This window comes from Xiphias gladius, chromosome 15, assembly GCF_016859285.1.
Source record: "Xiphias gladius isolate SHS-SW01 ecotype Sanya breed wild chromosome 15, ASM1685928v1, whole genome shotgun sequence".
NCBI lineage: Eukaryota > Metazoa > Chordata > Actinopteri > Istiophoriformes > Xiphiidae > Xiphias > Xiphias gladius.
In genome coordinates this window covers 29,199,893-29,222,560 of record NC_053414.1, presented here as the reverse complement: position 1 = coordinate 29,222,560, position 22,668 = coordinate 29,199,893, and the positions used below count along the sequence as shown (strand labels likewise).

The window sequence follows — 22,668 nt, the reverse complement described above, 5'->3', positions numbered from 1 at the left end:
AACGTAAAAACGCGAATGACCCTCTCTAGAGCCAGTTGTTTGTTTGTCCGTCCTGGGCTACTGTAGGAACTGTGCTAATGTTTCTACATCACCAAATATACCTGGCAATACAAAACGTTATCACTAGGTGGCGCCAGCTGTGTGGTAGAGTCCAAGGGGGTGACGTTTGTCTCTAACACGGAAGAAGACATAAACGATGGAGTGATGTATGTAGCCATGTGAGCCGCGATAGACTGCACCTTAAGTCCAACTCGAAGAGGTTGTGGCTTGTAAGGCCTGCACAGACAAACTAGGACTAGGCTAGGACAGGTGATACCTGGAGAAGACTGGGACGGCTTTCATTTGAAGTTTTATGTGCGCGAGGCAGTGTGCAGTGTTGGTTAGCATCTCCCGTGTGTTCAGTGGGGTTAGGCAGTTTGTTTGTTGTTTTAACTTAATGTCTCTTTCCACAAGGAACAACAAATAATAAATGACGAGAAAAATAAAATGGCCTTTGCAAACCTTTTCGCCGGACTTGTTGTCAACGAAGAGGTCAAGAGTCCTGGTCAACGAACCTTTAAACACAGGTATTTAATGATACACAGCCATTAGCTTTGATGTGTTTAAAGGAGCGGTTTTGTTTTAATGTCCCTCCTCGACCTTCTCATTAGTCATTCTTTTTGTTTACAGGAACGAGAGTAACAATGGTAAAAGAGGCAATGCCAGAAAGAGAAAAACCGAGGGTGAGCAGAATGGCCCTGACAAGAAGGTGCGTTGAACTTGAACTAAAATGATAACTTTATAACATCTTAAAATTAACATCACATATTTAATCTGTATGTCCTTGTTGGGTCAATTTGTTGAAGATTGATGTCACATGTCAGATTGAGTGAAAGATTTTGTTGGCTGCACCATTACATCAGAGGGGATGTTAGGTAGGTATGTTCTGCATCATTTTCTTTTCCTAATAAACCGTCTGGGAAATTCATTTATATTTTTTCCGTGATTTATGCAGTTCTGCTGATGGCTTTATTTCGAAGCTCCATTCAGATGGGGCCATTTTGAGTCTAGTATAAAGTCCGTTATTCCCATATTACCTCTATTTGTGCTTCTTGTCATCTCAAGATGTGTGTCTGTTTTTCCATTAAGAAGATTTCTTCAATGATTATCAGCCATTAATCCTTTGTCAGTGACGCAACCTCCTCCATTGCCTCATAATAGGTTTTTACCTGCTATTAACAGCATTTTAACCAAATATCTATATACTTTATTCAGAGAAATTACAGAGATAAAGTAACCATCAACTCATAGGAACCTTATATCCTAGAAGCTGCTATGGCACATAACACACAATTTCTCAACAGATATTTTCTGACTTTTTCAAAAAACGTGACTGATCTGCATCAATTGATCCAAATTCTATCCAGAATTTCTGATGTCTATTTAACTGCTTAAATGGCATCTTCAGTTTAATAAAGAAATGAATTGGATTTTTCCAGGGGAATTCTCTCCATGTCTGTGAATTGGTGGATGTATGTTCTATCTTCCACATGTTTTGCTAAATACACTTTTGTAGATACACTCAGTTACCGGTTTAAGTGATTCACCTTGCAAACACCAATGCAGTCTAATACAAAAGACCTGCAATAAAGCCTAGGCTCAGGAAGGTTTTGATGTTAAAGTTTTTATTTGTTTTAATGAGTGTTGTCTACTGCACACCTAGTAGACAGGTTTGTAGGAAAATGAAATTATGCAAAAGAAAATGTTAAATTCCCACTTACTGTCAGTACTGTGTTTATTAGAGATACAACATTGTGGTCATTGAACTTTTTGTCAGGCATCATATTCACAAGGTGAAACAGTCACCTCTTTAAACTAACGCCAAAAGAAACCTTAAAATGAGACAAACAATGTATGTCCAGTGTAAGTTCAAATAGGGGGTAGGGGGATCAGTTTGGACAATAACCAGTTCAAGTCTCACATCTATATCTACTGTAAATATCTTAATAACCATGTAGAAAAACAAATCATTTCATAAATTCAGTGTTTCTAAAGTTTACTAATAAAGATGAGGGCTGTTGAAACAATTCCTATTAAGGAAAAATTACGTAAATAGTCTAATGTTACACAAACATTGTTTAGAGTTCTGTCATTGGTTTAAATGTATTGGACAATATATCAGAAACGCCTCTAGTACAAACTACAGCCTCCAGGATGACCATAAAGTTTACTCAGTATCTCTCTAAAGGTATTTCAATAAAAATGGAACATTATAACCTTTAATGCAAGACATCTGTATTAAACTGCATTCATTTTATTCTGGTCTACCTTCAAGTGTAATTGAAAAAGAAGCTATATGGGGCTTGTGCCGCTTGTCTGTACAACATGAATTTGAATTCATGGACTTGTCAAACTTGAAGAGGTTAAAATAAACCTTACAATATTGATAGACTTCTACATTTCCCCAACAGTTAATTTCTATTTCTTTCTTCCCACAGAAACAACGCTATCAGGCCCAGACAGGCAGGACTGACGATACTAAATCCATTAAAGACGGTGATTCCAAAGCCATACACTACCATATGCAGAACACTGGTAGTGAACATGCAAGTATTGGCTTCGCCAGAGAAGTGATACATAACGAACATAAATTTGTCCACAATAACATGTATCACAAAAGTCATAATTACAAAGGTAAAAGTAGCCGTAATGTGAAGAAGCAACAACAGCAGGAAAAGAAGACGGAGAGACAGAAATCTCAGGCTCAAAGGAAGGATGGGGGAAGACATACCAATAGGGGTGGACGCCATCAGACTAGACCTACTTCGAGAAAAGGTGGAGGAAACGGTAAACATAAAGATGGCAAGCAGGTAAGGAAAGCACTTGTCAGTGCCTTTCAGGATAGATCTTATCCATCATCAGCCTGGTATCTGTTGGAGTTTGAATGTAAGGACACTTGCGTGATGCCCACCTGCTGTTGTGGCAGAAGAGATATTAGCATCAGTCATTTTGTTTGTCCAGTGAAAACTGGGCCACAAATGGGAGTGACTTTCTTGACTTGAAATCAGGCCTGGGACCTATGTTGCATGTCATCCCCCACTCTCTCTCCCCACATTTCCTGTGTAGCTTTCAACTGTATACTGACAAACATGCTTAAAAAGTAATGTTCCGAAAGCTGGGTCAGATGAGGCATGGTTCTAAAATGCTTTTTACACAAGTCTGTTAAACAAATTTTACTTAATTTTTGCATCAGAAACTAACTGTGGAAATCTATTGTTGATATTGTACAGTGAAAGCTACAGGCATGTCTGAATAATAACTAGAATTTTAGTTCCTGAACTATTTAAGTTTTAGTCCAGCTTTGTCCCTGTGAGTGCTGGTGTCAGTGGAGATATTTGATGGAACAGACACATTATTTTCCAAATTAAAAAAGTATTTGCCTACAGGCTAAGAGCAGCATCCATAGCAACATCATATATGGCAGACTCCTACATTGCACAAATTTAAGTGGTTAAATGACTGTTCCTAGCAAAAGATCAAAATGCCCCTAAGAATTTGGTCAAAGGGTCAAAAAATGACCAATGAAGTTGCATTCATCTTAAAAAAAAATTGTATTTTTTGTGAAACTAATTCTTATGCTAATCTTTTCTCTTAGAATGTTCAAGTGAAACCCACAAGATCCATGACACAAGAGTTCAAGGACCAGAATGCTTTGTTAGTGGATGGACAGTTACTTTGTCGACATTTCCTTTGGGGAAGGTGCATCAAGGCAGGTTACGCCAAAATTGACAAGCTTAAATTACTTGTTAGTTTGAAAAATGTATTTTATCAGACTTCAGCATCCTTAATTTGCTTTTTTTTCCCTTTGCTGTTTGCAGGGTGACAACTGCCAACTGGAGCATATTCAGGGTTACAATGATCTCATCAAAGAAGTTTGTAAATTCTACATCCAAGGACTCTGCACAAAAGGGGAGGGCTGCCCATACATGCACAATATCCTTTGGTTCAACTGCAATAATTAGTCAAGATTTCTGTCTTAAACTCATTTCAGTGATGAGTGTTGTACTGCTAATTGTTTGAAACTGGAGGCTGTCTAATATCTGATATTTCCTTTACTAAGCTGCACAGTCTTTTCCTTGCAAGTTCTTCCACAGAAAAGGAAAGTGTTCTCAGAGAGCAGATTGCAAGTTTTCCCATGAGCCACTTAATGAGACAACTAACCGACTGTTGGATGAGGTGTGTATGTAAAAGTCTTGTCGTGAAATTTTCTATTAATGTTTCATATGCATTGCTGTATGCTGAAAATGCTGGCGTGTGGTTTACTCCTGACTGCAGGCATTAAAACGGGAAAATGAGCTCTATGAACTGGCAAAGAAAGCCAAACAAGAGTCATCAGGGCAGCCAGAAAACACAGACGAGTCAAAAATTACAGAGGCAAATAGGACCCCTGATATACTAATGCAGCCACTCAGGTATGCACATACAAACTCACACCTGTCATTGTGATTCTCTAAAAATATCAGTGTAATTCTTGCATTGGAATGTATCTAATAATTACTCATCCAGCCAAGTTGTGTCATTTGGGATTCACCTGATATTTTATTTTTCAGGCCTAACTTTTACAACAGTGGAGAAAAAAATGCCAAGCAGGAAGTCTTGTTGTGTCAGACTGAACCACTGTCTGATATCATGGAGACAGCTGCCCCACCACAGGCATCAGATGGTGCCCAACCTCACAGCCTGCTGTCAACGAACCTTAATCAAGAGGAGCCAGTTTGTTATTCCGTTGAAGCAGTGCTTGGACCTAAGCTATTCAAACCATTCCCTGGTTTCTTTAAAAGTCCTGAAAGTCAAGAATCTGCGCCTCTCTATGTTCCACAGACTACTTCTGATTGCACTTCAGGCTCTGCACACCAAAGCAAAGTTCAATACTCTGTTGATGCTACTGATACTGTCAGCTCCTGTAAATCAGTGGGAAATTCTACTTTTGGCCACATACCTACCTCTCCTACTGTACAAACTGTAACCTATACTCCAAAAAATGAGTGTGGAGAACTCACTGATCCTCTGCTCTCAGAAACTGAGAATGTCTTGTACTCTCCAAATACCAGAAATGAAGCGAATAAATCCCAGGAAAAAATGTTCAGCAGCCTATCATCCTTCCAAGTGCACACTGACCTGATTTCAAAAACCTGCCCTGATCTTACTCTGGCCTCTTGGGATCACAAGAAACAAGGTGGGGAAATGCTAGCATCCCTGAAACCTGCTCAAAGAGCTTCCTATGAAGTCAAGTTGGAGGTGTTGCACTCTGCTGCCACGGTGGCAGAGAAGTCTTTGTCCTCCAAAAGAAAAGGGGATCAGAAAGGAAGCACATGCCTACCTATGGATATTTTGAACTGTAAAAGTGAAAGTGTTCTTCCTTTTGCACCCACAAAGCACAGAAGCCTGACATTTACTCCCAAATGTCCTATACAGTTGAACCCACATCTCTCTGGTCTGACATCTAACTCACAAGCCTCAGTAAAGCCTCTTTGTCCCTCTTCAAGTTTCTCAGAGTTTAAAGGTAGAGCTCCTGTTCCTGCTGAACTTGTCACCAGTTCAGCTAGGACTTGGAAACTTGGAAAACAACAACATTATTCTAATGAAAGCACAGCAGAGTGCAGTAAAATGGCACAATGTGGTGATTTGTTAGTTGGATGTAAGAAGACCCAGAAAAGACCACTTTATAGTCTTTTTGAGAGCCCCATCACTGACAGCCTGAAGCCAACACCAGATTTCTTAACAACCCCTTATTGTCCTCAAGGCTTTATTCAATCTTCCTGTCCTATTGCACAGTCTGCACACTGCAGAAGTAAAAATATACATGTAAAAACTGCGGTTGAACCCGACCAGGCCTCGGCCAGGTCCTTCCTCAGTCTTTTTGCGGCCCCTCTCACTACTCCTCCTCTCCAATGCGTGCAGTCTAAGGTGGATTATTCAACGACTGCCTCCTGTTCTCAAGAGTCAAACCAATCAGCTGATAATAAATCTCAGTTATCAGACTCTAAACAAAGAGCTTTGAATTTAGAGACACCTCTCTCACGGCAGGTCAAAACTGGTGTCAAACAAACTTCTCACAGGCCAACATCTCCTGAATTCTCCCCTATTCCTAAAAATGAAAATGAAGAAGATTTATCTGAGCCCGTAAATCAGCCTACAAAGCAGCAGGGGAATCCCGTCTGTAGCCTTGTGTCGGATTCTCTCAGTGAGATGTCCTCCAGTCCAACTCCTTGTGGTGGCAGTGCAGATCCATCTGTAACCCAGGCCCATGAGCAGCTGCCCAACATCTCATCCCCCAAAGGTAAGAACGTGCCACATGTCTTATGAATCCGAGTGTGAAAGGCAGATTTGTGCTGCCAAAATATGTTGTTAATTCCTTGTTCATTCTGCAGAATCTGCGGGGGCAGCCACTGCTGATTCAGTTCTGAAGACGCTCTTTCTATGCCTGAGCCCATACCAACAGGATAGAGAGCAACAGGACAGTTTTCAGATCAGTGTACCTTCAGGTATGCTTTGTATTCATTCTTGCCAAAGTAATTTATATTCATTTCCATGTATAAAATGCTGTCATTCTGGTAGAACTGAACACTAGTCTGTTGTGTTTTAACTGCATTTCAGAAAGCGGAAAGCAGGACAAAAGCAGCACGGGGTGTGTCTTTGTTAAGCAGCGGCAGAAGAGAAAAAAGAGTAGACGAAGGAATAAGCTCAAGGTAGGCATTTTACTGTAAGGAGGACAGGGCCACTGTTTATACCCAGTAGTTGACAGTAAATGCCTGAAACAATTTTTTACTCTCTCGTTTTCACTTTGTTTACTTTTATTTCTTAAGTGCTATTCCTCTACCTTTTACTTAATTTTTTTCATATATATGTGATATACACCATTCAGCCAAAACATTAAATTCGATAGCTGGTTCTAATGTTTTGTGTGTGCGTGTGTCTGTGTCTGTGTCTGTGTGTCTGTCTGTGTTGAGACTGTTTTTGGAGAGGTGTTTTTTCAACTTTATGGTCATGTAGGAGGCTGCAATTAATGAAATTCTGGAAATGCCATCAGCTGACAATTCCTCATGACAGTTCTTGACATACCTTATACAGTGGCATGAAAAGGTTTGGGCACCCCTGGTCAAAAGGTACAATTTTAGAGCGGGGGGGGAAAAAAAAAAAGGAAAGGAGCACCATACAGAAGTTTGGGCACCCTAAGAAATTTGAGTTGAGGTTTTGGAGACCAAGAAAACTTTCAGAGAAAACAGCTGGTAAGATTTTTTGAAAGGCAAATCAAAACTGCCAGTTTGACTGCCAAAGACCCTCATGAAGATTTAGCAGATACTGGAGGGATGGTGCACTGTTCTACTGTGCAGCAACACCAGCACAAATATGACCTTCATGGAAGAGTCATTAGAAGAAAACCTTTCCTGTGTCCTCACCACAAAATTCAACGTCAGAAGTTTGCAAAGGAACATCTAGACAAGCCTTATGTATATTGGAAACAAGACCTGTGGACTGATGAAGTTGCAATACCGGTAGCACAGGGAACATTTCACTGGTAGAGGGAAGAATGGATTCAATTAAATACCAGCAAATTCTTGGAAGTCTTTTTGCAAGGAAGAATGGGCGAAAATCCCCCAAACAAGAACTGAAAGAGTCTTAGCTGCTACAAAAAGTGTTTACAAGCTGTGATACTTGCCAGGGAGGGTGTTACTAAGTGCTGACCATGCAGGGTGGCCAAACTATTTCGGGCCCTTTTCCTTTTTTGTCATTTTAAAACTGTAAAAGATGGAAATAAAAAATGGATCTGGCTTAAAATATTAAAGAAATGTATCATCTTTAACTTTATGCCTTTTGGAAATCAGGTTATCTTTTATTAATTTAACTGTTGAAAGTAACAGAAATTTTGACCGAGGGTACCCAAACTTTTTCATGCCACTGTAAGTCCTAATTGGTCAAATAAGGTGGTTAGTTAAGGGTCACTGTAGTTTTTAGCAAATGTTTCTCAATTAGGAGCACTATGGGGCACTATTTTCAGCAGCATATTAACACAAACACGTATAACAGTTTGGCTCATTTATGTGTTTTTAATACTCCTTGGACAAAAATGAAGCTCTGGTACAAAGGAATAAGATATATTGGGCTTTGGATACATAAACAGTAGTTGTTGGTTGGATTAATATGTTGCTGATTTTGGTCTTTTCATGGAATTTATTAAATGTAGAAAAATACACAATCTTACCAGCCTTATCATGTACACACATGCTTTGTATGCTATTGGGGTCCTCATGGCCACATGAGCCTGTCAAGCTTCGTAGTCAGAGTTGTTTTGTATTCTGCCTTTCTCTGGCTAGTGTTTGGCAGCTGATAACGTCGTTCCTCTTTCTCCTGTTTTCCTGTTATTGTTTTTAATCTGCTCCTCAGACTCAGTATTCCCAACAGCAGTCCACTGAGAAAACATTTGCGCACTCAACGGAGCGCCAGCCCTCTTTTCAGGCCTCTCTAATCTCTTTGGATGCAACAATTGAGTCAACCCTCAGCAGTCCAGCTATAACTGAACATCAGGTGAAAAACTCTAGAACACACAACTTACCATTCAAACCAGTGACACAATTGATGCAGCGTCACACCCGACCGAGACTGAAGAACACCTCAGAGGAAAGGGGGTGTGTAAACGGGAACGTGGCGGTTGCACCACTCAAGGACCTTTTTAAGACTTTAGACACCAATGTTTTCCACTTCGAACGTTAACGTTAGAATTACGTGTGTTTTATCTCACTAACAATCTTGATTAAAGCCAAGTATTGCCTCCTCCAAGGAGCTTATCTTTTCACCCATGTCTGTTTTTTTTGGTTTGTATTTTTGTCAGCAGGATTACGCAAAAAATACTAAACCGGTTTGCATGGGGCATGGTCCAGGGAAGAGCCCATTAAATTTTTGTGCGCATCCTGGAATTTTTTTACTGCCTCCCTTAACATTGCAAGCAGGGCATTTTTATCCATTTTGTCAACATTTGGCGTTGGCGGAGGTATGTGCTCTACTGAGTGCCATTCTAGTTCTTTTTGCGCCAGTGTTGAAACTGTGAAAATGAAAGTAGATATTGTGTGAACCAAAGCTCTACATGCTCATCTTTATAACCTGTATGTGTCTACGTTTTATTAGGATTGTTTTGTTGTGAAAATCGACCCTTTTTAGTTATTAAGATACCTGCTCATTCATCCATACCTTTTGCCAAAAAGCTTTGATTGAATCATATCAATGCATCAAACAAAGGTAATGAATGTTGGTACATATATTGCTAGTTTATTACATACACCTAGTTTTTGAAAACTAACACAAAAGTCCCAAAGGGCAACTGAGTGTATTATGCATTTGTTTGTATTTTAGCTTTCTCTGGGGTAAGTCATGGTAACCATTTCATAAGGGGGGCACAGATTTAATTGTTGTGTTAAATTTAAAATCTAGAAGCTTCTTATGCATCATTTCTGTGTAGTTATACGACTACAATTCTATAATTTTACAGTGCTGCAGCATACATAAACTTTATGCAAAAATCCTGAATTTTTGTAGTTTTACCACAAAAATTGATGGCAAATTCTTCTATTTTTTTGTTGTAACATTTTTCTATATATGCAACATTTCTTCTATATACAGACAGATAGATATAGATAGAGATAGATATCAGATATCATATAGATATCATATATATAATAGAGATATAGATAGAGATATAGAGATAGAGAGAGATATATAGAGAGAGATATATAAAATATAAGAACCATTGGAAACCTAGCCCTCAGAACAGTCTGATGCCTGAGCTTTTGTCTCACAGGGATTACTTTTACGTACATTTACCTCATTATTTGAAATTTTGGCCATGTTTAATATGAACATCTGACATTGTAACATTATATATATGACAGAAAATAAGGAAAAACATATTAGGTCCCCTAATAGTTGAAGATTTTCCCAGATATTACCTTTCGAAATTTAGCCCAGGCAGGGCTCAAAATTAGCAGAAATATATTAGACACCAATATAAACAACTCAAGTTCCTGGTTTTAAATCAGGTTACATGCTGGTTTATCAAGCCAAATAAGAGTGGTGACAACTTTAAAGGGGTTTTTCTTTATGATGCCATCTACAGAAGTTACATCTTGGACAATGAAACATGAGTACATCTTATCAATACTACACCACAAACTTGGTATGCCGTGGATATATGTGCGATGTCTGTATGTTTGTGATATATGCTGATTATATTTGTTTACAATGAGCTCTTGACATGAATATCTTGTAATAAGTAGTGAGTGGCCTCAACATGTAAGAAAGGAGAGAGAGGAGGGTGCAGTTGGGGTTGGAGCACGTTATATCAAGAGCATTAGTGTAATTAGTGTAATTGTAATGTATATTTAGAAATATAGCAGTTGCCCACATTAGTATGGAGGAATAGCAATATACTCATAATTGTTGGTTAATTTTTAAACATAATTATGGTTTTATCCAGAGTAATTTCAGTTCTTGCCCTCCAAACGGCTCCACGCTGCTCTTTTACTGTTGTCAGATGTGCATACTTGAAGTCCATCTCAAGTTCATCAATACAGATGTCATTTTCTCAACATTACTTTTTAAAGGGAACCTTTAAGGGAACAGAGAGGAAGTCAGAAAGTCAGAAAAAAGACAGAACAAGCAAAATGAGTTTTCTCCATACAGGTCATACTAAACTAATAAAAAATACATAATTAATAAACATGAACCTTTTCTCCATTTGTGTTAAGTGTCTTAGTGTGAAATATATTTGTGTTGGTGTCTTTGGTTACTTAACAAAGATGCAAATACTGACTGTACAGACAAATGCTGCTGTAGTCAGCGTACATACCTCAACAGCGACCTGCCTTTTGCTGTCCACACTCAAGAAGGCACTCGCGTTCTCACTGTCGACTTGGAAGAAGTTTAGTCTGATGCTGATGGGTGATAATATGTCTTCCACACATTTCTGCAAGAAAAATAAGCATCATTTGTATGTTCTTTCAAAAAGCAAAAATATTAAGATAGTAAGATTAACTTGATTATTCCTGTCTTTGACAGGAAGATAGAGCTGACTATGAAAATGAAATTTAGAAATTTGGCCTCAACATGAGTAAATGTTTCAGAATTAAAGGTAATTGTGTAATTTATACATCTAGTAGCGCTACAGAGGTGTTTGTTTATGAGCATTCTGTTTGTCTCATACACCCACATGACGATGCACATGCAAGCGAATTGTGGATGACATAATACAAAGCCCTGCCAATGTTTTCACACTATTCCACTGACCTACAGATGGTTGTAATGCACCAAAAGATGAATGGAAGAGGATCACAAACTAGAAAACGTGGATGTAAACAATATATTTTTTTAAAATTAAAATGTTAAAAACCTGCTTTATAAGGAAAAAATGCATTCAGCACATTTATTTGACCTCAAGGATACACACAATGAATTTTGGTGAGTAACGGTGAATATAAACACAACTTTGGTTGGTTAACAAGAAAACTTCACCAGGCCTATACTTAGTATTTTGAAGAAGAGGCTGAATTTTAGGTCACAATTCTAGTTTTACATCTCTTCTAGTGCGACAGAAAGGTTGTTGCTACATGGGCAGGTAGGTTGGTCAGGATTTGTACTTTTCAAAAAGACCAAGGACAGCAGATGGCCATACTTTCGAAATGGAAATCATCAGCACTTAATTATTTTTGCCCCAAATATTAACTTGAGGGCCAAGAAGAGATCCAAATTCAAAGTAAAGTCTATACATTTCTTCATTTTGAAGTGAAAAACAAGATGAGTCTGCGGTATAAAGAGCCCTTAGGTCATATGACCAAAGCAGACATGTTGGACTGGCATCAAGGATACTTAAAATGCTTTACAGAACTTTACTTCCACTCTCAATGTGTAGTATTGATAAAAAGATCGAGGGAGAAGGTGAATATAGCCTTCTGAATAATCTCCATACTGGCATGTAGATGGAGTAGCTGAAGCAGCTGTCTTTATCCCTCAGAGTGTAAGTAGAAGTGAGATTCCTAGCTTCCTTATAGTTGGGATTGAAGAAACCTCTTTGTCTCGTTGGATCCACATCAAGTGTATATGAGATGGTCAGTCCTGGTACTGTTGTCCCTGCAAAAGTATCCAAATGGATTAAATGAGACAGAAACAAACACTGATCTGGTCAGCAGCATTGGCAGCTGTTAAAGAATCAAATGGGGTCTGTATGAAGATTATTGGGGTGGGGAGGGGCAGCTGAATCTTTCATTTTATATATATATGTATATATATAATTAAAAAAAAAAGCAAGGCCCTACCCAGCATTATCAAAGAGTAATTTAACACCAGGCTGAAAAGCAGTGCTTAGCTGTAATCGTTGGTTGGATGTTTCCGACATAGTGTGCTTTGTTATGTCACGGTTTGCTTGAGTGCACCTATACATTGCTGCAGCAAGGTGACATATTAAACCGCTGGAGGTCAGCAAAAACAAGATTTTCATAGGGTGTCGAGTTACTTTTTAATATATTTCTTGGCCCCTCCCCTTAACTTAACACAGTCCCTTATTGGCTCTGGTCCCTACCTGCTTTGCTCTTTGTTGTTTCAACCATTTCAAAGCAAGTTGTTAAGGTAACCATGGGTACATTTTCTTCTGTGTTGTCTAGGCAGTCAATTTTCTCAGTGCTTATCTCCTCAGGTTGAAAAGACAGATGTGCCAATACCTTAAAGACAGGCCTGGACCTGAAAGACATTGATTAAATTGATTACAAATTGATTACAGCATGTTGGTAAACAAGCTTCCCAACACTAGCCCACAATTTCAGTTGTCTCGATGTGTTCTAGCAAAGCTGAATTAGTCTGAGACAGATGCTGTTTTAGTTTGTTTTGTACATATGCTACTTATGTACATTGATATACAGTATACTTGAGAAATACCTTAAGACAACAGCCGTGCCCTGTGATCCAATCACAATATCTGGGAGTCCGTCCTCTTCAAGGTCGATGTCCCCATGGATGGCCTGTCCAAAGAATCTCAGCCAAGGTTCAATTTCCTTTCCCCTGATTCTCTGGAATAACAGAGAGTTGGCAGTTGAATGATTTGCAAACATATTTGAGGGTACTCATTAGAGAGTGGATGGCCATATGTTTGAATGTAAATACCAGCATTATTAAAACGAAAAAAAACTGAACTGTAGCTAATATTTAATGCTAGTATTTATAAATTTTAGTTTTATCTTTTCCATGCTAAGATTCATGTTTCTTCTATAGGTTTTACAGATTGCAACCTCTGATGATAGTCATATCCTGATGAGGAAATGTATCTTTTTTGCTTGCCAGCTGCATGGTGAACAGTCAGGAAATCTGCTACTGTAATCTCATCTAGTGGAATTGCAGTTCTGATTTTTTTCTGAAAAATTATAGAATATTTCAGGTTTTTTCTGCCTCACCTGGCTGAAAGTGCTGCATATCCCTCTGTATCTGTCACCAAGGTAAATGTATACAGCCCCCCTGTTATCATCCTCAAGGGGGGCTCCAACAGCAACGTCTCGAAGTCCATCTCCGTTCAGATCTGCAAGGCTGGATATGGTGTTGCCAAATCTACCCATGGATGGCGCTGTCACATTCAGTTCACTTTCCAGTCGCATCTAAGAACGTAAGTTAATTGATTAGGAAAAGAACTGCATTCATTTTCTCCCAGTTGCCCCACGAAAGTTTAGGCAGTGTCACACTGAATCTGAGGCTTTATCACGTCCCCCACCTCATCAGTCAGTGTGTAGACATAGATCTGGCCTTCTCTCTTCTCCTGAGGCTGGTAAAACAGTGGAGCTCCCACCAGCAGGAAGTCTGTGTTACCATCTGAGTTGATATCTACTGCGCACAGCTCCGCACCAAAGTAGGAACCAATCTGAAAATGTGTGGACAAATGAAGACTTAAATCATTAATTTTGAAAAAAAACCCACCCCAAACAAACACTGTCCTAATCATGTTGAAAATCCTACATGTACAAAATGTATATTTTATACAGAAAAAAATGTGCTCTCTGATCATCCAATTGAATTGGTCATGAAAAGCAATATTTCTTCAGCAAGACTTCCTGTCTCCAGGCCTTATCATCAGGGTTCCTCTATGTCCTCCTTACTATATGCGTTATCTCTAGAGCCACTTGCACAGATCATGAACCAGTCACCATCCACAGTACATCCCATTTTAATTTCTTTTTTAAAAATCTCACCAAGTTGATGCCCCGTTTGTAAAGACTATTTGACAGGTTTTTAAGTACTTCAGCGTGTAAAGTTACCTAGTGTAAATCAGCATTAATACTCCTAAATTAATAAAGTGGCCACACCTATAATATCCCCACAGTTTCAGATTTCAAGGAATAATCTGCCAGATATCAAGTGGTATTCCTGGTGTTTTTATTTTCATTTTTCTTTTTCTTTCTCTTTTTCCCATTACACACATGGCTGAATCCAGTCTCTAGAGTTGCTCGGCTTAAAAATGAAGAAAACTCAGTTCACCGTGGGGGTGCCCTGGTAGCCAAATGGTTAAGGTGAATACCACCAAACCACAACATCCATGGTTTGACTCCTAGCCCAGGGATATTTGTTTCATATCATTCTTTTCTCTCTCCTCACATTTCCTGTTTTGCTCAAACTGACTTAAAAAAGGAAAACTTGGGCTTTGGGTATTCCAGTGAAAACAGCTAAGAGGAAATTTGGCTTACTAATACATCATCTCCTTTCCATACGATATAATATCCAAACTTTTACCAAAGTTGACAAAAGTTATTCAAAATTTTCCTGTTTAAATAAGAATGAATTTAAAATACAGAATAAACCTGTTAAATTCTCACAATGGAGCCAAAACGGTGCACACTACTTTTTAGACATTGTGGGCCAGCAGGACTGGTGTGTACCAGTGCTATGTACTAGTCTGCTACTGTTGTGTTTTTCTTGGTCTCTTTGTTTATAGTTTTTTCATTGGTTTTTTTTGCATTAAACAATAAAGAATCAAACATATATTTAGGATCTTCAAGAATTTTACAAGTAAAGTTAGGATCCTAACTTTACTCGTAAAGGCGTTCTTCGCATTTCAAACAATCTAAGCCATTCAAGTACATGAAGTCATTTATGTTCAAAATATGCCTAATAAAGCAGTTAAAAACTTTCTCAAGACAGCTACCAACCTGGTCTCCATTTAGTCTCTGGGCTGCAGTCCAGTTTTTACCATTGTCTTTGAAAAGTATGACCTGTCCTGTGTGCTTAAATCTTGGTGCACCCATGAAGTATAGAGGAGCGTTATTCTTCTCTCCAATAGCAGTAGTGTATCCTACAGTGACAGGATCAAGGTATCCAGTTAACAGAAATATGCAAGTCTGGTGAGAGCACGGAGAAGAGTGAAGCTACCAATGGTAGTTATACTGGGAGTGAACAGATCAACTGCCCAGTCTGACTTTCTGCAGTCAGACTTCTTTGATTGGGGCTGGTTGGTCCAGTGAAGCAGCAGAGAGATATCCAAAAACCAAAGACTTCAAATAAACAGAAACCATGTTGTCACCATGTTAAAGTGCTAAATATGACATGCATTAGCATGTTAACCCTTTACTGGTTCCACCCACTGATTTCTTAGTTCCATTTGACTCTAAAAACAAATGAATGAATGAATGAATGAATGAATGAAAATGTTGTTATACTGTTCATACTTTTTATGAACGTGATCAAACATTTGTGTGTCTTTTTGTTCATTGATCTCTTGGAGAGAGCCCTGCCAGCCTTTTGATCCCACTGAACCCAAGATCAAGGTATCCTGTTAACAGAAGTATTCAAGTCTGGTGAGAGCACAGAGACTATTCGAGCTTCCAACGGGAGTTGTAATAACACACTTTTTTCAGTGTGTTCCAATGTGAACAGATTGTGCCATTTGAGCAGTTTGTCAGGGTGCATGGTTTTCAACACAGTTAAGACTCCGAGATATTGCGCGGTATAGGTGAATACTTCACTCATGCCATGGCAGATAAGTAGTACATAATGGCCCAACAAAGGTGTTGTGCATTATGTACCCTAACTTAATTCATACTTTTTATGAACGTGATCAAACACTGTCTAAAGATACTGTTTATCTGCACCTATATGTATGAATAGTTAGAAAGGCCTGTGATGATGTAGTATTTTTCTGGGTTAAAGATGTAGATTTTGATTGATTTTGAATGTGCCTACTCTGTGTCCACTCTGAGACATTTCATTATTTATGTCTCCTGCCCGAGCCAAAATTGAGCCTAAATATGAGACAATCATGTTTTTTCTTGATTTCTGTAACAACAGTTTTGCACAAAGAAAGAAAAAGAAACAATTGAACTTCACCTTCCATTTTTAAGATCTTTTTTTGAAAGTTTTCCAGTATTCCTGTGAGTCCGTTATAGTCCTCGATTTTGAAGACATATTTGTCTGCCGGTTGTGAGGCAATGGCCATAAATTTATCCAGCGTAGCAACTTTGACCTGAAACCAGAATGCTGCTTGAAATTATGAAGCACTTCCAAGTCTGATGTCAGAAAGACAAACAACACAGTTTTGCTCAATATTGGACTCAAAACTGGAATCAATAAAAGTTTCAAAATTTAAGGCTGAGCTTGGCCATGATTGTTAGAGTACAACTTAAAGATAAAATATTTAAATTCTTTCCAAGCTGGTAAAAAAAGTTTGAACCAATGTTTTTTTCTGAGAAATCAGACTTTCTATCATCCACATAGCAGTGGACAAAACAGGTCCATGAATTGATCCCTGAGGTATACCACATGTCATTGTTTTAACTGGATTAATAATTTAATCAACAAATGTTATCTAGTGGGAAAATGAGACAGAATAATGAGACATATTATATCACATCACAGCTTACCCCAATGACAAAGCGAATTATGTTTTTCTTATCATATCTTTTAATAATCTCATCTCTGTCGGTATCACTGGGATCTCCATCTGTGATTAGCACCAGAACTTTAGTTGCATCAGGAGAGGCGCCTGCAACTGGGTTTTCCAAGATATTATCCCTGAAACAAATGTAAAAGTAGCATTTGTCATATTCAGAATAAACAAAACTTCATCGATAAATATGAATAAATGAACATTTACCGTATTACTTCAACAAATAAGATGCTCATAATCTTACTGTGGTACTGTGTCAATTCTTGTTATTGAGAGTTATTTCTTAAACAACTGGTACAAGACTTTTAGGTCTGTATGTATAATGTAGCCAAACTTACAACACAAATTTGAGGGCTCTGTGTGTGTTGGTGAGAGACTTCATGTGGGGTTCTTTGTGGAGTCGATCAAGAGCACTACCAGCTTGATAGTCATTGAAGTCAAAAACCTTCCTGTGATTTGAGGAGAACTGAACTGCTGCGAACTGGGGAAAAAAAACAGTATTTATATAAAATGATTTCTATACTGTATAATTCAACAAATAAAAACTATGAATGCTTTCATGTTTCAGTGGTGCACTGACCTTGATTGAAGTGTTCTTAAGGCTGTTCATTATATCCACTATGAAATCTTTATTTTTTGTGAACTCGTCTTCGGTCATACTCCCTGATCCATCAAATAGAAAGACAAGGTCCACTGTCTTTTTTGTGCATTCTGAAAAAAATATATGGAGTGAAATTTTAGAAAGAAATATTTTGCAGGAAAAAAACATTAAGGTTAATATTTTAATGCAAAAAGAACAAAATATTATAACCATTGAGTTGGAGAAATTTACAGTCTTTAAATGTGTTTTACCTTGGTTCAGAATTTTGAAGCAATGTCACAGAGAAAGAGTATTTCCTATTAAATGCAGCTGATTGATCTTTGTGATTTTCATACAGTGAATTGGGAGTGTGTTTGTCCTTTAATTTATCACTCACCTGAATTTCTACATTGTTGGAAATTTTTAGTTTTTTTTTGTTTTAATGTTTTGATTAATCGTGTCATATTTATTTCAAAAAATATATGTATGTACCTGGAATAACGTGGCACTGGTGGGTTTGGTTTAGATCATACAGGCATGTTTCTTGAGATCTGTTGAGCTGCTGGGGTTCCGTCACAAGTATCCTGTGGATGAGGTCAATAACTACAGTATAATAATAGTAATTTCAAAGCCCCATTTATACAAGTGCCCAGATGTATAAGCAGTGCAAACAGAGAGAAACTATGCATATGGCATTTTTGAGGCAGTTAATGATCTTTGCAGTTTATCCTCAATTGTGATGCACATTGTAAAGTCTAATTCAATATGACTGCTATAAATTAATAATTGATCATTTTTCTGAGATTTAATAATGATTTCAATTTTCGCTGCCACTGATGGTTTACAAGTACATATGATGAGTCAGTAGCCTAGGCACTATAAAAAACCACAACCTCACGTAATGATGGCTGCTGTGGTGTTGGAAAACATTGCTGATTGTAACACAATTTGTATAACTGCACGCACACTGTAGTGATATGCAAGTGTGTGATTAAGAGTGTTTCTAAATTCATTCATTGGGAAGTGGGCTTGTGCACGTGTACCCAGTTCCACAACAAATGACATTTTGAAAAAAGAACCATCTGAATGCATGGCCTTTTAAATCTAACAGAGGATGGCTGTTCATATTTCTGTCATTTTGCATATACAGAGTTTTAGTTGTGAATCTACAGCAAGTTTTTTACAGTACATCTGGCCCCTGGTATGAATATGCAATTTGTATTCTGACAACATCTGATCACAGGTCTATGCATTTAGGCCTGATATAGGTAAGTGTTCTTGTTATTTCGACTCTGCCTGGATTGTGATTGGATGTCAACATGCAAATTAGATAGTCACAGCTCATGGACAACAACCAAGTGAGTCCCAGGTCAAGAGAACCGAAGCTACTTGCTTTTCATTTTTCCTTTACTGCAGAAAGGGTTTGTCTTAACCTTTTTGCTTGCTTTCTTACTTAGTGGTAAATTTAGTTTCTACTAAACTTAACAAAATAATCAACAACAACAGTTTAATGATATGAGTAATAATAGAGGAGTCTAGCAATTACCAGTAATTAATTTGGAACAGAAAAAACAGTACCTACCCTTCGTTCCTGCAAAACATGAAATTAAGCACTTTGTCTCTAGAGATATCTGTAGAGATGTTGGGGGTTGTCGTATCAATGTTGAAAGCCAAAGACACAAAGGCTGAAATTTGTGAAAAGAAATTACCATGTTTAAATGAATTTAGCAAGATTTTAATCTAATGTAAAGTTTTGCCAAAAAACTGGCTAGAACATTGGAAACACTAATAAAAAGTACATATTTTAGGCTGCGCTTGCAGGCAAGGCCCTGGCCTTGAGGTTAGGCACCGACCTTGAATCACAATGTCCTTGTACAGGGATAACACATTTCCATTCCTCCTCTCTCCTGAGTCTTTCCCTCTCTTGTCGCAACTGCCACCATAATTCATCTTTCACACTGTTCCCTTCTTTGGACCTTCTCTGTCCACTCACCTGCAGGCCTGCCCAGCCCTCCCCTGCCTCTTGGCCATTTGACTCTGCAAATCGACAGGCATAGCTTGACAGAGGCGGAGGACCTTTTCTATTTAAACATCTATCTAAAGCTTCTACTTAAACTCTTTCTGCTTTCTCTTCCTCTCATAGGAGAAAAATCTGCTTTTCCCATTCGAAATTCCAGACCTCTGTATTAAATCTTAGGAATCCAACCTCCACGATGTCCTCCCACCTCCATGAAGCTTTGTCTGTCTTCATTTAAAAGGATAGCATTATCCAAAATTCCTTCCCACACCCCCAGCTGATGCTTCATGTATCATGGCCCCACCTGCCATCTACCCAACCTCCTCGGTCCCACTCTCTCTGCCTCCTGCTGTACCTTGTGGGAGACCCAGTAACTTCCAGTCGCCTCTGGTCTCGGAACACTCTCCCACTGCTTTCAAAGGGCAGGGCTGAGCTCCTCTACCCAAACACACAGAGCAGCAGTGCAGAGTGGCTATGGCAGAGAATTAGTGCAACAAAACCCTTGTACGTAAAGGAGGCAATATGAGGCAATATAAAGCATACGCAGCTAATTGGGCCAATAGTTCATTCTTTTAGCAAACTAAAAACAAAAGTTAACTGTATACAATAGGTTAACCTAATTTGCCACACATCTTAAAGATTTGGCAGGTTCTTGTAGACTTTCAGGCTGAGATGGCTTCCACCATTCCCTAGCCCAACTGGAGCCTAAATATGAGACAATCATGTTTTTTCTTGATTTCTGTAACAACAGTTTTGCACAAAGAAAGAAAAAGAAACAATTGAACTTCACCTTCCATTTTTAAGATCTTTTTTTGAAAGTTTTCCAGTATTCCTGTGAGTCCGTTATAGTCCTCGATTTTGAAGACATATTTGTCTGCCGGTTGTGAGGCAATGGCCATAAATTTATCCAGCGTAGCAACTTGACCTGAAACCAGAATGCTGCTTGAAATTAAAACAGGTCCATGAATTGATGATTAATAATTTAATCAACAAATGTTATCTATTGGGAAAATGAGACAGAATAATGAGACATATTATATCACATCACAGCTTACCCCAATGACAAAAGTTAATTATGAATATGAATAAATGAACATTTACCGTATTACTTCAACAAATAAGATGCTCATAATTTGATAGTCATTGAAGTCAAAAACCTTCTTGTGATTTGAGGAGAACTGAACTGCTGCGAACTGGGGAAAAAACAGTATTTATATAAAATGATTTCTATACTGTATAATTCAACAAATTTTTGTGAACTCGCCTTTCGTCATACTCCTGATCCATCAAATAAAGAACAAAATATTATAACCATTGAGTTGGAGAAATTTACAGTCTTTAAATGTGTTTTACCTTGGTTCAGAATTTTGAAGCAATGTCACAGAGAAAGTGTATTTCCTATTAAATGCAGCTGATTGAGCTTTGTGATTTTCTTACAGTGAATTGGGAGTGTTTGTCCTTTAATTTATCACTCACCTGTATTTCTACAGTTCACTACACTTTCAGGCTGAGATGGCTTCCACCATTCCCCAGCCAGTCCCTAATCCCTCTGCCAGTGGTGTCTACCAAGCAGTAAATCCCTGCATGCTCGCAGCAAGACAGAGGTTTATTGTTATAGGCCTGCAGCATTTCCTAACTGTGGAGTCTAAGGGGTTTAGATAAAGAGTCAAGACGAACCACTCTGCTGACAATTAGTCCTCATATTACAGAAAAGTTTATTATTATAATGTATGATTTACAATGATTATCAATCTATTATCACCTATTTTTCATTCTAGGGAGCTGGTTAAGGCTGTCAATCTTCAATATACCCCACCCTGCAGGAATGTTCTCACACATTCTAATTCCTTCCAAGTATAATAATGGAAAAAGCAATGTTATCTCGGCTCTGTAAAATGTGCCGAAGTTAGCTACAGCAAGTGATGGGTGGACCAGCTTATACCAGGATCACCACCTAACAGTTACAGCACACTACCTTAGCCAGGGCAGTGTGAAACAGAAAGTCCTTAAAAAAAATTCTTGGCAATTGTGGTACAGAGATTGGGAAGATTGTAGTAGACTCAACTGATAATTCTGCAAATATGGATATGGCCATCAAGAAACTCTTGAAAATTGGATGCTTTGCTCATACAATAAACATCACAGCACAAGAGACCTATCCCATTTACAGATGGATAGGATGAATCAATACTGAAAGAAAAGCCATAGCTCCTAGGTGAGAAGTGTTTTTAATCTATTAAAGCACATATTAAACTCCCAGTTCCCTTTTTGATAATATTTATAGTTCACTTAAATCATGATGTGATCAATTTATTTTTATTTTTCTTGTTTGGTTCCAGGCCTTCTTGAGCACACCCAGATACTTGATGTGGGATTCATTCTTCCTTATGGTACAAAGGTCCCTGGAGCAATTCCGGGCAATCCACGCAGCACTGATGGATCCAAGACTAAGGAGACATATGGGAAAGGACAAACTGGGGTGACTAAAGGGTCAGGACTTTCAAAAGGCTGAGACAGAGTTAGTACAGCTCATGTGTCTGATATACACATCCACCTTGTGTGTGTCAATTGAGTAAACCACCTCATCTGGTCAAATCTTCCCAATCCTCATCGAACGTAAAGGCCATTTTACGGTGCAGGAAGATGCATCATCCAAGCATTAAAGAGAAAGTTTGACAGAATATCTTCAGCTGTTACCAGGAGGATGCAATCCAGACCTTTGTACTATAGGCAAAAGCGCTGGAACACAGGATCAAAGGAAAGATGGAGAGTGGTGCCACCTGATACCACTTGAAATAGGCAGATGAAGCAACCAAAGCAGCAGGAACACAGGAGGATGGGTCAGAAAAGCATTGTGGCACAGATGAACCAAAGGAATGAGAAAAAAGAGAAGGAGATATTCATGTTGAGTTGTTTGCTAATGACATAGTCCTGAGGGTCACCATGCAGCAGACTACGTTGTCTCTCAGTGGGCTTGTTGATCAAGACATACAACTCTACAAAGTAGTCCCTTCCATCCCAATGTCAGTAGAGCCTGCAGTGTTATTGGTGGGAAAAGAGGAATACTCTGCCCTTGCTAACACCGGTTGCAACAACCTACCCCAAGCCTCTTCCAACCCCAGTGAGAGA

The 22,668-nt window shown here is 38.5% G+C and overlaps 2 protein-coding genes across 3 annotated transcripts; one reads left to right on the top strand and one right to left on the bottom strand.

The window, feature by feature from the left end:
* The first annotated feature begins 141 nt into the window (after positions 1–141).
* LOC120800191 lies at positions 142–8,833 on the top strand. 2 transcript variants are annotated; one of them, XM_040146094.1, is made up of 12 exons: positions 145–206; positions 454–566; positions 670–748; positions 2,478–2,849; positions 3,635–3,748; positions 3,858–3,972; positions 4,106–4,215; positions 4,315–4,451; positions 4,590–6,319; positions 6,411–6,524; positions 6,637–6,728; positions 8,425–8,833. In XM_040146094.1, exons 2-12 carry the CDS (start codon positions 487–489, stop codon positions 8,749–8,751), a joined length of 3,270 nt encoding a protein of 1,089 aa, XP_040002028.1. In that variant the 5' UTR covers positions 145–206; positions 454–486; the 3' UTR covers positions 8,752–8,833. The 2 variants fall into 2 exon arrangements, with proteins under 2 accessions (XP_040002027.1, XP_040002028.1); XM_040146093.1 differs by having other exon boundaries at positions 142–566.
* An 889-nt stretch (positions 8,834–9,722) lies between these two features.
* On the bottom strand, positions 9,723–20,458 carry LOC120800192 (integrin alpha-L-like). Its single transcript, XM_040146095.1, has 15 exons — positions 20,330–20,458; positions 19,105–19,207; positions 18,015–18,106; positions 17,523–17,653; positions 17,281–17,423; positions 16,917–17,067; positions 16,384–16,519; positions 15,210–15,352; positions 13,781–13,927; positions 13,470–13,667; positions 12,958–13,088; positions 12,605–12,762; positions 11,996–12,156; positions 10,880–10,996; positions 9,723–10,639 (listed from the first exon to the last, which is right to left on the bottom strand). Exons 1-15 carry the CDS (start codon positions 20,436–20,438, stop codon positions 10,622–10,624), a joined length of 1,938 nt encoding a protein of 645 aa, XP_040002029.1. The 5' UTR covers positions 20,439–20,458; the 3' UTR covers positions 9,723–10,621.
* Between the last annotated feature and the right edge of the window lie 2,210 nt (positions 20,459–22,668).